Source organism: Protobothrops mucrosquamatus, unplaced genomic scaffold (genome assembly GCF_001527695.2).
Source record: "Protobothrops mucrosquamatus isolate PMUCROS unplaced genomic scaffold, P.Mucros_1.0 scaffold_185, whole genome shotgun sequence".
Taxonomy (NCBI): domain Eukaryota; kingdom Metazoa; phylum Chordata; class Lepidosauria; order Squamata; family Viperidae; genus Protobothrops; species Protobothrops mucrosquamatus.
In genome coordinates, this window is record NW_015386261.1 from 629,913 (window position 1) to 646,114 (window position 16,202).

Sequence of the window (16,202 nt, forward strand, 5' to 3'; positions counted from 1 at the left end):
CAGCAATAATCAATAAAAAATACAAGTAATTAATGCACAAATAATTAAGATAGGGGGACCTTATTTTAAAGATACGTACTGTCACATTCTTGAAGCAACCTAACAAAATTTGGTCACATTATAAGTCTTCCAAATGTCCTTGTTGGCTAATGGACAGGGTACATAATAATGATCTGAACACTACGATATTACAAATAAAAAAGAGGTAGATTAAATATTGGTTTCAATCTCTTTCTAACACAAGTGGCAGGTTATAGGGAACTGAGGGTCTGGAAAACTTGAAATAGGCGGAAGTTGAATTTAGTAAAATGGAGTTGATGTTAGTACTTTGCAGGTTTCTGACATCTCTGTTTCCTGTCTTGATGGAATGGCATTATGAAAAAACAGGTTTGTGACTTGAGGGTAGAACATACATGGGGTGGCACTAATGAAAATCCAGAGACTTCAGTTAGAATACAGCAGTTCAGTTGCTAGTAGATATGTAAAACAAGGACTTGTGACACTAGCGATCTGGACCCTGCATTGGCTACTTATTAACTTCCATATTTAATTCAGAATGTTGGTTTTGACCCATAAATCTCTATCTGGCTTGGTGCTAAAATACCGTATCTTCATGGCTATGCTTCCACTATTTTAAACCAGTCTGTTGCAAAGTTCCTGGGGCAAGGTGTCTAGTAATTCCTTATTTTGGGGAAGAAAGGAAAGGAGGCTTGCTGACAGTTTCTTAGTTGTGGCATTGTTATTCTAAAGCAGGGGTGTCAAACTCACAATGTCATGTGACGTGTCACAACATATCACAACTTTTTTTCCATTGCCGGCAATGGGGTGGGCACGGTTTTGCCCTGACACATCCGGCCCACGGGCCGGGAGTTTGACACCTTTGCTCTAAAGCAAATGTGAGCAGCCTCACATTAGGTATATAAAATTATTAAGAGCAGAACTATTTAAAGGATCTTCGATGTCTGACTGGAATCAATTATTTATTTCCAGCTATTTTATTCTTGTTAGAAGATATATGTATGTTAGTTCTGTGATTTTAGTTTTGACCAGTTAATTGTAGCACATAGTTTAATTTCAAATTGTTGAGTGTAACCAGCACAGTCATCTGATTGCAATGGGAATAAATAAAACTGGAGTACACAATTTTATTTTATAACTATAGAGCAATACTATCTGATATTATTAGCTTTTTTTAAAAAAAAAAAACTGTAACTCTATGAGTCTAAGAACAATTTAGTGGAATAATAAACTTGGTTGGAGACAGAATACAAAAGTAGGCAAAAGTTTTATTTTTTTAAAGTTTAAATACCATAATGGTGAAAATATTGGATTTTGACTGGAGAGTTTAAGCCTATCCTTAACCTAGAAATTCTCTGGGTGACCTTAAGCCAGTTATTTTCTTCCAATCCAACTATCCTGCAGGATTGTTATTGTGGAAATGAAATGGAGATCCCTGTGTAAGTCACCAGGCCTTGGAAAAAAGAGGTAGGACAAGAGTTTGGCATAAAGTTCGGAATAAATAAGATATAAAAAAGAAATATGTCTCTTTCTCAAATATGATTACATATTGTGATAAATTATTAGAATAACAATAACGATGTTAATTATATTTCTAGAAATTGCTAGAGTTTTCTTTTTTTAAAAAGAGAACTTTAAAAAAAATCGCTTTGTTTCATAGAGTTCTCTACAAATGCTGATTGATTAAAAAGCTCCCAGCAAGTTCTCTCTTGGCAATCTTCATGTTACTGTTTTGCTCTCTCTGATCATATTAGAGACAAAGGAGATAGAAAACATTAATAAAATTCCATGAGGTGCTGACTGTACTGTTTTTATTGTGACACTGGAAACTGTTAATTCAGAATTATATGGATTTGTTTCTGAAGTGGAATAATTCATTGCCTAGAATTTCCACCTTGAAATTCAGCATTGCTCTTTATTGGAATCATGAAAAAAATTCAAATACATGAAAATTTAAATTTAACTTTTCTAGATTTTCAATACAAACAGCAAATAAAATAGCAATAATAATCGTAATAATAGCAAAGATTATTTCTTCAGCTTTGTCATCTTCTAGAATGACAAAGAAAAACTGTATAGGTCTGAAGGAAGCAGGTACACTTTTGTTACTTTAATAATAAAGATGAACTGCACGAAGCAAATATGGATATGGTTGTAAATGAAACAATAATAGATCTGGGATAAGGGATGGGTAAGAACTTTATTTTTTATGTTATTTTCCTGTGTCCTTTATATATTTTATGGACTGATGGTAGGTTCTAAAGCACAGAGGTGTGGCACAAAAATTCCAATAAAATTAGCATCTTTTTTTGTCTGTGTGTGTAGTGTGAGATATGCAGAGCCAGAAATAGCCTGGGACAGTGTCAGAGAATTAAGTCTTACTTCCTACAAACATAAATTCTTCCTGGTCTTAAAGCCATACTAATCCAACTATTACCAATCCTAGTCAATATAATCCAGGCATGATAACCAGGAATTGCAAAACAATATTGTTCAGGTAACAATGTTATGAATGGGAAACAAAGATATCTTTCTGTCCCAGCAACCTCCTTACAGATTATTGGTTTTTGGTTGTTCAATTGATTGTAGAAGGGCCACTGGGAGTGAATGGCAAAATTTTCCAAGTAAATTTTCAAAATCACTGCTTTCTCATTATTCCTGGCAGGGAATTAGCAATCTGAGACAGTATTACTGAGAAAAAAGACACATACTTTGGAAACTGGTAGTTTTTTCTCATGGCAGACAGTAGGAGGAACCCATACATCTTGTCCATGTTGGTCAGATTGATCAGCTGGCTGCCATAAATCAATTGCTTGGTTACATGTCTGGTGATCAGGTCACTGGCTGAAAACCCACTAGTTGTACCCTCAAACAAAATTATTTCCCAATAATATTTCTAAGAACATCATTTTGTATATTGTATTGAACATTCAAACCAGAACCATTCCAAAAATATTCAAATTTGTTGAAAATAAACCCCAGAAACATTCAAAATTAGTGATCAATCATACTAAATGCCAGTGAGAAATAAGGCATTCTTGCAGGAAACTTTTTTATTCTAGTTTCCAGTAATGAAGATTTGTAGGATGGACTACAAATGACTGCTTTCAGTTCTGCATCTAGACTTAATAAAATTTATCTTGCCAATAAAACTTATCTCTAGGTGGCCTAGAACTAATAGATCCAATAAGGATCCAATATGAGTAAATTGGCCCTTTGGGTAGAGAATCCAGAATAAATCATCCCCAACTGAGCTTTATTGTTGTAAAGTCAGCTTTTGTGAAATTTCTGAGCATATAATTGTAATATTTTGTTGCTTATAACATTACATCTTTTTTGTTTGATTCACAATGAAAATGACTATTTTATTTTGTATCCAATAATACAATAAGAATGCTTTTAAGGAAATTCTGGAGAAAACAGATCTTGACAAGAAAATGATGTAATTGAGAATGTTTTTAATAAATAATGTGACAAAAATTGTTTTTATGATTACTGATTCCTTGGTATGCAAAATTATGGCTAAAATATGGTCTTTTTTTACATGAACATAATGAAAAACGATCACATGGGTTGTTCCCTCAGTACTGCACTCTTTTAATGTAACTTTTTCTTAAAAATTGACTAAATGAATTATTTTTAGCCCTCAGTAAATACCAAAGTATTATTTTTTTATTTTTTCCTGATGAGGCTAGGCCTGAAAATTGTCCATAAACAAATACACAGTTTTCCATTAGCATTGATGACAAAAAATATATTTATAATTACAAAAAAGATAATAAAAATCTACAGAGGACATCATCCTGTAATTTCAAAAGGAACTAATGGCTCTATTTCTGTTTCTGTGGAAATTCAATGTCAAGATAAGCCACCACAAACTCAAGAATTTAAAATTCTTAAGATGATATAAAGTTCTGCTTCTGGTCCATTCTTAAGCTTTGCTACCTTTAACATCTGTGAAGCATTCAAATATTTCCAATACAAACACAGAGCATTAACAAAGTATGAAAAAAGAACACAAAGTCTTAGCATCTTACAGTAAGACAAAAACTATTAATAGTTACAATGTTTTACAAATAAAGTTTAGTGATTGTGCTTTTAAAACCAAAAAAAAAAAAAGATAAAACAGTGCATTAAAAAAAAATTAAACAAACCCTCCCCCAAAGAAACCCCATGAACCAAACAACCATTAAGTGGCACTTTTTTTTATTTAAGGTAAATTGACACTATAAAGTAGAGGTCTGAGATTTGGGCCAGTTAGGTTGATATCTTTCTCAATGATAGTTTAAAATGTCCATTGCTTTTTAAAATTATTTTAAAATTATTTATTTTAATTGAGGCCAACAACTGCTTGACTTTTCTGATAAACTTAAATTATAACATAACTGCCAAGGTCTCACTGACATGCTTTCCTCCTATCCTAAAGAACACTTGCAGTAAAGAATGCAATGATTAAATGGCTTAGACTCTAGACAAATTAAATTACTAAAGCAATTTGAATGTTTATGTATTTACACTATATGCCACCATAATCCAAATTGAATAAATTTGTATTTTGATAACAAAGGGATATGACTGGTGGAAAATAGTACAATGCTACAGACAGCAATAATAACATAGTGTCTTCTGCATAGATGTAATTACTTGCAACGTTTTATTGGTTTATCAGTGACAGTTTATACCAGGTAGGGAGAACCTGGTACCCTCATGAATTTTGATAATACTACCCATAATTCTTAACTATTGGTTTATGGGAGTTTTAATCTAAAACATCTGGAAAGTATCAGGTTGACTACTCCTTTTATAAGGGTTTATAAATGCAATTGGTGACCTCTCTATGTTGTACAGCTTTGTTTCCAATGAAAGAAAACAATAACTTTCTTTTTTATCCAAAAACATAGCACCAAAAAAAAGCAGCTTAATTGGTCTCATGGACAGATCAAACACCCTCTCCATTACCTAAAATAAACATGGGATATTAATAATTAGATTTTAAAAGAGCTTTAAAATAAAGATTCTGACAATAAGACAAAAACATGAAAAAGTGTTCGTTCTGATTGCACTGAACATTATTCTTTCTGGCATCAAATATCATCAGACTTGAGGCATCTTAAGTGATATCTTTGTGATTAAGTTTCAGAAATGTGTTACAGTACATCTCTTCTTCAGCTTTCGGTCTCCTGTAAAGCAATAACAAAAATTACTATGCATTATATTTCCCGAAGTATTTTTATGCCCCATTTCAGAAACTGTATGTATAAAAAAATCAAATATAAGAAGCAGTCAAAACATTATGTATGTTTTAAAAATTCTTTTAAATACAGAAAGTCCTTGACTTACAACAGTTCATTTAGTGACCATTTAAAGTTATAACATCACTGAAAAAAGCAAATTATTTTTTTACAGTTTTATTGGTTTATCAAAATATAAAATTAAAAAAGTAATAGAAAACTAGGAGAAGGGGGAGAGAAAAAAGATAATGTAAAGGGGGAAAAGAAAGGAAAAAGACACCAACTGCCGACTTTCCTGAGCACAGTAGAGGATAACAACATTACAATCGCAACTTTTTACTTTTACACAACAGTTTGTACAAATCATTTCTATAACAATAAACCTATTCAATTAGCAAAATCAAAATCAAGATTTCATTTATTTTTTCATTGCAAGCACAAAATCTGGAAGCAATTTCAAAATAGAAACAGGATTAGATATATTCTCTTCTTTGGATAAAAGAATTAGTTTGACCATCGCTGCTTCTCTTGGCTGTGGGGAATAATATATACTTATATTGACTCATTAATCTTTATCATAATTCATGTTAAGGGAATCCTCTATATCAGTGGTGGAGAACCTATGGCATGGGTGTCAGAGGCGGCACTCAGAGTCCTCTCTGTGGGCACGCACAATGTCGCCCCAGTCTTAGGCCTTCAGCTGGGTTTTATAAAACCTTTTCGCTTTAGGTCTCCGCCGCCATGTGCAAAAAAAAAAAAAAGGTTCAGTCAATTTCAACTTCTCGCAGGAAAAAAAAAAGATCTTGCAAAGTTGGAATTGATTGATTGAACTTTTTAGTTCCACCCAGTCTGCCATTACCACCGCAGCCATGCCCACCCAATGGGCCACACCCACCCAATGGGCCACACCCACCCGGCACTTGACGATGCATAAGTGGGTTTTGGGTTGCAGTTTGGGCACTCAGTCTCTAAAAGGTTTGCCATCACTGCTCTATATAATTTCACTTTATTTGTTTGTTTGTTTTTCTCCTAAAGGGAGAAAACACTTTTTCTAGTTTGGATATTTTACTAACTTCAAATAATATTCAAGTATTATATATAAAGGGGGGGGGGAAACCTCATTTTAAACCCAGAACCCAAAACACAAAACCACATTAGAGCTGTCACAGCATTACATAAAAAAAAGAGGACATGCATTTATAAACTCATTTTATACATATGAAGCTATCTTAATGCTTTCTTTCAATTCATATATCAAACTTATAAAAATCCATCCTAACTAATTAAATCATTAAATTTAAGTCACTCCATCCAGCTTGTCTTCATAGAATGAAATCCTTTTCTTCTCAAGGGTGACCATCAAATCTCTTTTCTTCCTGAAGTTCTCAGCCTTATTTATATCCATAAAAAATGTCCCAAGATTGTTATGTTAGACATTGTAGATTAACTTGGAGCAAATCCTCACAGAATGAAGTTTCCATCTCTAAGATGTCTATCGTATCTTTTTTTCTCAAAGAGTTCTGGACCTTGTTAGTATCCATGAGTAAAAAATCCAAGACTTGACCTCTTAAGAGTTGTGAATTTACTTGACAGTCTTGTTTCAGTTGCACTGGGAGGATTAATATTCAAGCCATCATCATCATAATAGAAACTGGTATCAGATTTATATTCCAAAGGTACAGTTAGTTACTTGTATTGTCCTGTATTTGTAGGATGGACACAGTGGGTTGATAATATTCTTTTTAATATCCTCTGTATATTTACCATCTTTGAACCATAAGTGATTTATGGTATTACTAATTTTTGAGAATTTCCCTGATGACAGACTCCAACTCAGAGTTAAACATCACTAGCTCCCTATAGTGGTCAAAAAACGTTATTTATTTCTTTATTTTTTGTTTTTTCCCTTTCCTTTTTTTTTTTTTTAGCCAATCAGAGTTCATGAAAATCGGAAAATTTCAACCACCACCACAACACAATACAGGCCTACAGATTATTTTAAAAGTAGTAAATTAAACACCACAACTTTTATCCTTATATCTCAAAAGAAAAAATACTCCACGCTTCCTGTTTTGGCTGCCTCCAGAAACCCTCTTCCTTTTTGAAAGGAATGGTAAGCTGTAACTAAAGACAGCCTCTTTTAGCTCATAAAGATAATAGTCTCATAAATTGATTAAAAAATGAAGTGTACAGCTTATCGCCCATTTGAAAAATAAATTCCAAAATGCCTGTTTTATCCAACAATGATTTCAGCCGCGCCCCCCCTCCAGCTTCAGCTCACCAGCTATTTTGAAGCACGGCTTCTAAAACTGCTTGCAGACTGTTGCTGTTATTCTGGGACTCTCTCTAATCCAGGAGTGTCAAATGAACGAGAGGAAGCCTGTTCCTTCTGTTGTTAAGTTGGAAAAACGACAGTCCAGAAAGAAGAGATTTTCTAGGCATATCAGGTGCTGGCCATGTCTTCATTAGAAGTCCGAAAAAAGTGAGTTATGACTATTTTTCACACTTATGACCATTGTGGCCACTCCATACTCATCTGATCAAAATTCAGATGCTTGGAAACTGACTCATATTTATGGCTGTTGCAGGGTCCTGGAATCATGTGATCACTTTTTGTGACCTTCTGACAAGCAAAATCAATGGGGAAGCAAGCCAACTACTTAACAGCCATGTTACTGATTTAACAACTGCAATAATTCACTTAACAACTGTGGCAAGAAAGGTTGTAAATGGAGCAAAATTCAGTTAACAAATGTTTCATTTATCAACAGAAATTTTGGATTCAATTGTGGTCATAAGTCAAGGAATTACCTGTAATTAGATTTTTGTTTTCAAATGATTCTTTTAATCAGCGAGTACAATAATTACTTCATCGTTATTATGGCTTTAATATAATATTTACATTTAAAAGGTCTTCGATGTCTTGTTTTTTATGATTATTTGATACATAATTATACATTTCAGACTTTATATCATATATTGATAATAAAAAGCAAAGCCTGTAAAGAAGTCCAAAATTTTATAGATTTACTGGGGATTAAATATGAAGCTATAGTACAACTGTAATTATAGTTTTTCTACTATAACTCTATAATTCTTTAAACTATAAATTAAAGAATGTCCAGCTTGGAGGATAAACTTTTAGGTTTCCACAAAGATTTTCATATTTCTACTAATTACTGAAACTCATATTACCTGCAAATCATCTTCATCTTCTCCTTGCTCATAAGTTCCAAATACCTGCATTTCTGCAATATTCCTTCGACTTAAATTTGCTTGCTCTGCCTTTTGTTTACTTCCTGATCCTCTGGATGACATAGAGCTTGAGGAACTGGGATCTCTGGTATTAGATGTTGGAAATGTTGGTCTACAGTATGGCAAAATATCCTCTAAAAAGATATGTACATATGTTAGTAATGCCTTATATAAAATGCTCACATACCCACAATGTGTTTTCAAATTCTGCTTTGTTCAACCTGTACAAGGGGCCAGGAGGGGATAAATTTGGAACAAAAAAATGGACATTACAGACTATATTTTTTAAAAAACAATTGTGCTTGAACTGTAGATGTTTCACTGCCTGACTAGGTAACATATTCAGTGCATTGTTATCTAATTGTGTAGATAGCTTCAAGGACTCCACAGAATAGCATGCTTGGTTGCTCTGTTCTAATCTACGGAGTTCTAGAGGTATACTCAATTTTATTTTGGTCATGTTGATCAGAATCCTGCTGAATTCTGTAGCATGTTTGGTAAATTTTCTGTGATATGGCAGGCATTTCTGTTGGTTGACCTCTTGCACTTGAGGCAATTTGAGCTCTTGACATAATGTGGCCTAGATGATATAGTACTGCACCCTGGGATAAAGCAGTGTGTCACCAGTGAAAAAAGACTGAGCCATACATCGGAGTTTGAGATTACATCACTGCAACAAGCGCTACCCCTATAACAGTGATGGCGAACCTTTTAGAGACTGAGTGCCCAAACTGCAACCCAAAACCCACTTATGCATCGTCGAGTGCCGGGTGGGTGTGGCCCATTGGGTGGGCATGGCTGCAGTGGTAACGGCAGACTGGGTGGGACTAAAAAGTTCAATCAATCAATTCCAACTTTGCAAGAACTTTTTTTTCCTGTGAGAAGTTGAAATTGACTGATTTAACCAAAAAAAAAAAAAAACGTGTACCGCCGCCTCCGGATTTCGCTTTTCCAAAATATTTTGGGTCGACTTCCGGATCCTGACCCCGCTGCCGTGTGCACGGGTGTCTCTCCCGAGACTCACGACGGAGACCGTGGGCACGGTATCCAAGCGGTGGTGACGGGATATTCCATCTGTTAAGGAATAGTAACACACCTATCCCCTCATTCACAATAGCAAAAACAATATCAACATAGTGACCCTGTGATATTTTTCTCTGAAAATGGGTTGTCTTTGTGTGTCAGGGAGAGAGAGAAAATGTGAGGGGAAATAATGTTTGTCTTTCTGTGTATGTGTATCCTAAGTAATATATATTTATACCTCTGAATATTTATAATCTGAGATCAGTAACCTATTTATCTCAGTATTTGCAATAGCTGGCTACTAACAGCTATTCATATTAGAGAATGGAATTTGAATTCAAAATTTGAATATTTATTGAATAAAAATATGTGCTGCCTCATATTTTACAATGCATAGTTGTCAATCTAAACCTTACTTAGTTTTCAGACTTCCATAACTGTCATTTTATCTTAAATACAGTGATTCAAACAGATATTTAGATGGATGTTGGTTAGGATTAGTTTTATGAAGTGAAGCTTTATTAGTGACATAAATACATGGACTAAGAAAGATATACATTGTGAAGTTTCTAACTCAACAATTCTATGAATCATTAATCAATGCACAGAGTTTTTCCCTAATATTTTAAAGATTGTTTTAGAAGATAATAAATTAATCATTAACAGTGCTTTCAAATTCAGTAGCAAGTTTTGCCACCTGCTTTTTGCTACTAATATCTAAATTGTAAAGCAAAAGTACAAAATAGTGAAATAACTTCCTAATGACTTCTCTTCATCCTAACCCATTGTCACATACCTCTTGCTTTGGTGTTCATTTATCTAATTTACTCAATTTCTACTATGTTGTTTCATGTTCAAGTTAACTGATATCAAGAGCTGGCCTGGATATAGGATAACATACTGAGGACTGTAGAGATTTTTGCTGTAGACCTTACTGATTGCTCTAGAAAAACAGGCTGGCTTAACATGACTTATCAATGATTTCCTTGTTCAATATTTGTTGTCTTCATTATCCACTTAGGTGCACGATAAATAACTCTCATTTTGTTATCCTAACACATTGTTACCAAAGGGCTGAATCTGCTTTAGTGCTTTGTTTTCTTGTTTTTTTTGCTTCTAGGAATATGATTGCTTTTAAAGAAGTCGGGAAAATAGGAACTTGTGTTACAGATAACTCATAGAGATAATCTAAGAGAAAATTAGGATTCATAAGGGATTTCTTTCCTATTGAATAGTATTTTGTACTATTATATAATTTAAGATTTAAGATATTGTGCTATGCATAATTCACCTAGAAAGTTGTATGTCAGTGTGAAATATGTTTTAGTGTCTATGTGATAACATACAACATAGCCATTCATAAATATTGGAAATAAAATCAATGTATTAATTCACCTGGGAGAAGATGTGTTTTTGCTGGTGTGCCATCTCGTCTTGCTGGTTTGTTTCCTCTTAACTTGCTATCAATTTGCTGTTCCTGTAATTCTCTACGCTCCCCTGAACATGTCCACATATCAGAATGCTGACAGCCATCAGAGCCTTCTTTTCCCTTATAGCCTATTCCTTTTCTTTCAACTGCTCTTTCTGTTCTTGGTTCTATAGAGGACAACTTTGGCAACATCACAGGCCGTATATCCACTTGAGATTTGGACTGGGCGGTAGGAGATTTTATAGCTGGAGGTGGCACTGGTGGGGGTGGCAGATCTACAAATGGGAGAAAAGGGAAAATTATTCAATATAGCAAATTCTAAGAACACATTTATTAAGCATGCCTCACCTAGGATCAATTCAAATATTTGCTTTAGGTTTGTAAAACTACAGTTGCAGATTATGAATGTCATGTACTTTAAACAGTCATAGTCTTTAAAAATACATTTATACACACACACACGCGCACGCACACACACACACACACACACGTATATATAACTGAATTTTAATAATTACATATTAATTAAACAATTTTATTATTATTATTTATTGAATTTATATACCGCCCTATCTCCCTTACGGGACTCAGGGCGGTGAACAGGCGATAATAAAAACCACGATAAATATACACAAATTTCTGTTCCAAAATCAAATTAAATAACAGGCCTGCTCTAAAAATACCCCATACAAAACCCCCACTAAAACATAATCAAACTACGCCAGGCCGGCCGCACGGAATAGATGGGCCTTCAGGGCTCGGCGAAAAAGGCGCAGTTCCGCAACTGTACGTAGGTCGGGGGGGGTAGGTCATTCCAGAGGGCAGGAGGTGCCACAGAGAGGGCAGGCTCTCCCCCTGGGGGTCGCCAGCCGGCATTGTCTGGCCGACGGCACCCTAAGGAGGCCCACTCTGTGGGAGCGGACTGGTCGAAGGGAGATGTTTGGTAGGAGGCGGTCTTGCAAATACCTAGGTCCATTGCCACGGAGCGCTTTAAAGGTTGTTACTAACACCTTGAAGCGCACCCGGAAGGCCACAGGCAGCCAGTGCAGCTCGCGCAGGAGAGGTGTTACATGGGAGTATCTAGAGGCCCCCAGGATCCCCCGCGCGGCCGCATTCTGAACTAGCTGGAGCCTCCANCAGGGAGGTGGTCTGGCAGTCTCATCTCTTTAAGAACTTGCCATAGTTTGTTGTACAGCAGACAATCAAAGGTTTTAGCATAGTCAATGAAGCAGAAGTAGATGTTATTCTGGAACTCCTTTCCTTTCTCCAGCGAATGTTGGCAATTTGATCTCTAGTTCCTCTGCCTCTTTGAACCAACTTGTACTTCTGGTAGTTCTCAGTTTGCATACTGCTGAAGCCTAGCTTGTAGGATTTTAAGCATAACCTTGTTAGCAAGTGAAATGAGTGAAATTGTATGGTAATTTGAACATTCATTGGCATTGCCTTTCTTTAGAATTGGAATGTAAACTGACCTTTCTTAATCCTGTGGCCATTGTTGAGCTTTCCAAATTTGTTGGCATATTGAGTGCAGCACTTTAATAGCATCATCTTTTATATTTTAAATAGCTCAGCTGGAATACTATCACTTCTGCTAGCTTTGTTGTTGGTAATACTAAGTGGTAATAATTGAATATTAGTGTCCCTCAGCTATTGCCTACCATAAATGGGATAACAACCTACATTTGCCAACTTAAGGGTAACTCAGTTATACAGCCATTAAAAACATTGTACCCTAAATCTTCAGAAGAGCACCGTTTTGAATTGGTGCTTAAAGTGCCTTGCCTTATACTGACCTACCCATACTGTAAATTTAGATTCTGTCCTTTATAGGCTATTCTCTCACACGTTAATGAGTGGTGCTCTCAAAATACATAAAAGGTCATGAGAACATTCATCTGTCGGCTAATCTGTGGTAGCACTTGCATGTTCTATATAATTTAGTTACAAAATAAAGTTGTAAAATTCAGTTACATAACAATTATTCTTTTACTCTAGAATGTAACTAACCATATGTTAGGAAGAAACATAATAAAATGCTGAATCAATTTAAGAGGAAAGTAATTCAGTATTAACATATTTTGAATAATAATAATAATAATAATAATAATAATAATAATAACAACAACAACAACAACAACAACAACAATTGATATATGCTAGTAATAATTGGCATAAAGAGTTATGTTGTTTACAGAAAGCTTTTATCAAAACTGCAGAGAAGTTAGAGAAACATTCATTACAACACATCATTCCTTGCTGAGAGGAATTCTTCAAATAAAAAAGGAAACTTTTCAGAGGTCAACACTATTTCACCCCTGTGGTATTTATTTAACAGCTCAACTCACAGAGAAAATCCAGAATCAATCTGCTTCATCTGCAGCAAACAGGCACACTTAGTTATTAAAAAAGAAAATGGAGGCCTCCATGGTGAGAAATAAAAAATAAATCACAGAGTGACATCAAACCAATATATGGAACTCAGAGGTAACTGGAAAAGGTCAGCTGCGTTCAACTATTTCATTTATTCATGTCTGCATATTGCTGCTTGCTTAAGAAAAACAATTAAACGGTTCTGTGTGATAGCATGTCCTACAGGGAAAATCTTCTATATGTACATTTAGAAAAAAAGAACTGAAATTTTCAACAAAATTGTACATGGGAGCATATAAGGACCATGGGAAAATTAATTCTGGAGAAAGAAAATCAGTCTAACTATTCTGTTGTAAATTGAACGAAGGAAACGTAAATAGCTATTTAAAATATTTCAGATGTAAGCCCCTGCTGCAAATAGTCATGCCTTCAGTCAGAAGGTAAGATAATATGAAATAGCTGCTTTAAAACAAGACTTGATCACCACATCTATAAACGGCCAACACATCCATATAAACAGCTATCACACTACTCAGTAGTGGTCTTGCAGAGCTTCAAAAGGTCTTTCCTGGGATTCTGGGTATTGTGTGCTATTGTGTTTCAACTAATGCTTAGTTTCAATATTTCATGCAATCTGATCTTCCATTTGGCACAAAAAAACAAACACTAAAAATTACACCCTGAAATAGTATAATAGGCAATTACATTTAGTACCAATAGTACTGCGGATGGTGGGATTGCTATTAAGTAGTAATGAATGGTGCACTGTGGCACCTGATTAAATCCCTGAAAGTTCTGAAGTACAGTCACACTGTTTCAATATTCAATATATTACACTTCAGTAATTTGCCATTAAAGCTAGTAGTCTTACTGAGATTAAGATAGCCAAAACTTCTGGTTGCAGCGGACAGTATCCTTCTACAGTAGAATTAACACACTTATTTACTAGAAAGAGTTTGGTGGGCATATCTGGTTGGGAAAAGGATCCAAGTATTTTGAAGAAAAGCAAGATGCCTTCAACAGCGCTTTTCATGAGGACCTTGCATTACATGTTTCCAGTAAAAATTATGTTAAAAATCACTCAAGAAAGATTTTTCTGAAATAAAACTGTATAGTCATCCTTGATTAGGATGTATAGTATAGATTGATTGGTATTTATTACCAGTGACAGATGTTGCAAAAAGATATCTGTTTAGAAAAGTATTGACAGAAATATAAACTCATCCTACAACTTTCCTTTGTTAGACCAATAGGCATATCTACCTGCTATTCCTTAGAATGTTAATTAAAAGAAGCCTGGAAAATCTTTTCAGAGCCATAAAGCTTTGAATAACTGTTTTATTCAGGCTAGGAGGAAAGCCTTTAACCCAACAGAGTCACCTGGGTCAACCTTTCCTGCTTTTTGCTTCTTTCACAATCTCTTTCATTCGACTCTGCTATTTTTGTCTTTTCTATTTCTCAAAAGGTCTATCTGCACTTGTTAATACTTGCATCTCAAGGCACACGTATACAAAAGAAGGAAACCCCCACTCATCTCATCTCCTCTTTATTTATTTCCAGAGCTGAACTTTAGAGAGCTTTCTCCCTCACTTGCAAATGTTTTGCCTTGGTGGGGGGCATTACCTCTTTACCACCTTTGAAGCCAGATTTGAGCAGTCTGAAGCCAGACCCACCAACCCAGAATGGATTTTAGCCCAGGAAATCTGAATTGAAGTCTGTTAGGGTCTTCCAATGGTCTGGATGCATAATACAGTCAGGAGCTGAACCAAATCACTTAGTACAATGGCTTCCTAGATTTTAGAGGAACAATTGTCTTGGATCCTTGGTGCTGTCTTCACCTATTAGCTGATTCCAGAATCAGACAAAAAGATATACATAGTATTCACCCTTTGAACTGATCTGAGTCCCTGATTCCTGGACAACTGTGATTTTAGCAAGCCAAATAACGAAGTGAGCACACCCAGGCAAAGACTACTGCAAAGCAATAGTCTCCTATCTTCTTTCTCTTCCAAGTCTTGAAGAAACCATCTGACCCTGACCTTCAGGAACAAAATGTCTGTGTAGGTTAATTATTTAATTCTCCTTCCCTTTCCGTCTTCAGTCCAGAAACATTCTGCTTTTCTTTTCTCTTTTCTGAGACAGGAAGAGACAGCCCCTGGGGGGGGGGATAGGAACTAAAAAAAAGGTGAAAAAAAGACTGAAAGGAGCAGGGAGAGACAGTGTGTTTTGGAGGAAAAGAATTGTTATGTCATTCTGGACTGTGGACTGGATTCCTGCTACTGTAAGAGAGGTGAACAATCATAATCCAGCTCCAGATGAAGCTCAGAAGTGGCTGTGTTCCTGATCCAGCTGCAACTTCCTGATTTGTCACCTCTGGCTAGAGAGGAATATTATTTTAATTAAAGCATAACAAATCCTATATGGTAGATCGATGTGTTTGGGCCGGAGGGCTGGTCATTGGAAAAGCAGGTCAAAAAGACCTGATCATCAGCGGCTCCTTTGGGGTGAGTGCAACATTAGTCTCTCAAGTCAGGATTAATGTCAGAGGAAAGGATAGTAACCAGCATGATTCACATTTTTAGAAAGAGACTAAGGAGAAAGATAAAACATTGTGGGCTAGTTATCATGTCTAATGTCTTTTCTAGGAAAACTGGTATCCTAAAGAAAAATGGAGTGTTAAATTAGTCTTGGCCTGATTTTACAACAGCACTTTATGTTGTATAATACATTCTATGCATATTTGATTTTCAAGCATGTATTTGATAATACACTGATCTGAATTTCAAATAAGAAATTGCAATAAGATGGCAAATCTAATAACATTTTACTCTTGTTTATCATGTTCTAGACTACATTACAGAACAAGCACATTCATG

The 16,202-nt window shown here is 35.3% G+C and overlaps 1 protein-coding gene across 1 annotated transcript in view; it reads right to left on the reverse strand.

Moving 5' to 3' along the window:
- Positions 1-2,017: 2,017 nt before the first annotated feature.
- Positions 2,018-16,202, reverse strand: part of ROBO1 (roundabout guidance receptor 1) — a 196,521-nt gene continuing 182,336 nt past the window's right edge. The window contains exons 27-29 of the mRNA XM_015824119.1: positions 10,923-11,231; positions 8,445-8,638; positions 2,018-5,198 (exon numbers count right to left, since the gene is read on the reverse strand). Coding sequence (XP_015679605.1) covers positions 5,184-5,198; positions 8,445-8,638; positions 10,923-11,231 — 518 coding nt within the window. The 3' untranslated portion in view covers positions 2,018-5,183. The remainder of the gene's footprint in view (positions 5,199-8,444; positions 8,639-10,922; positions 11,232-16,202) is intronic.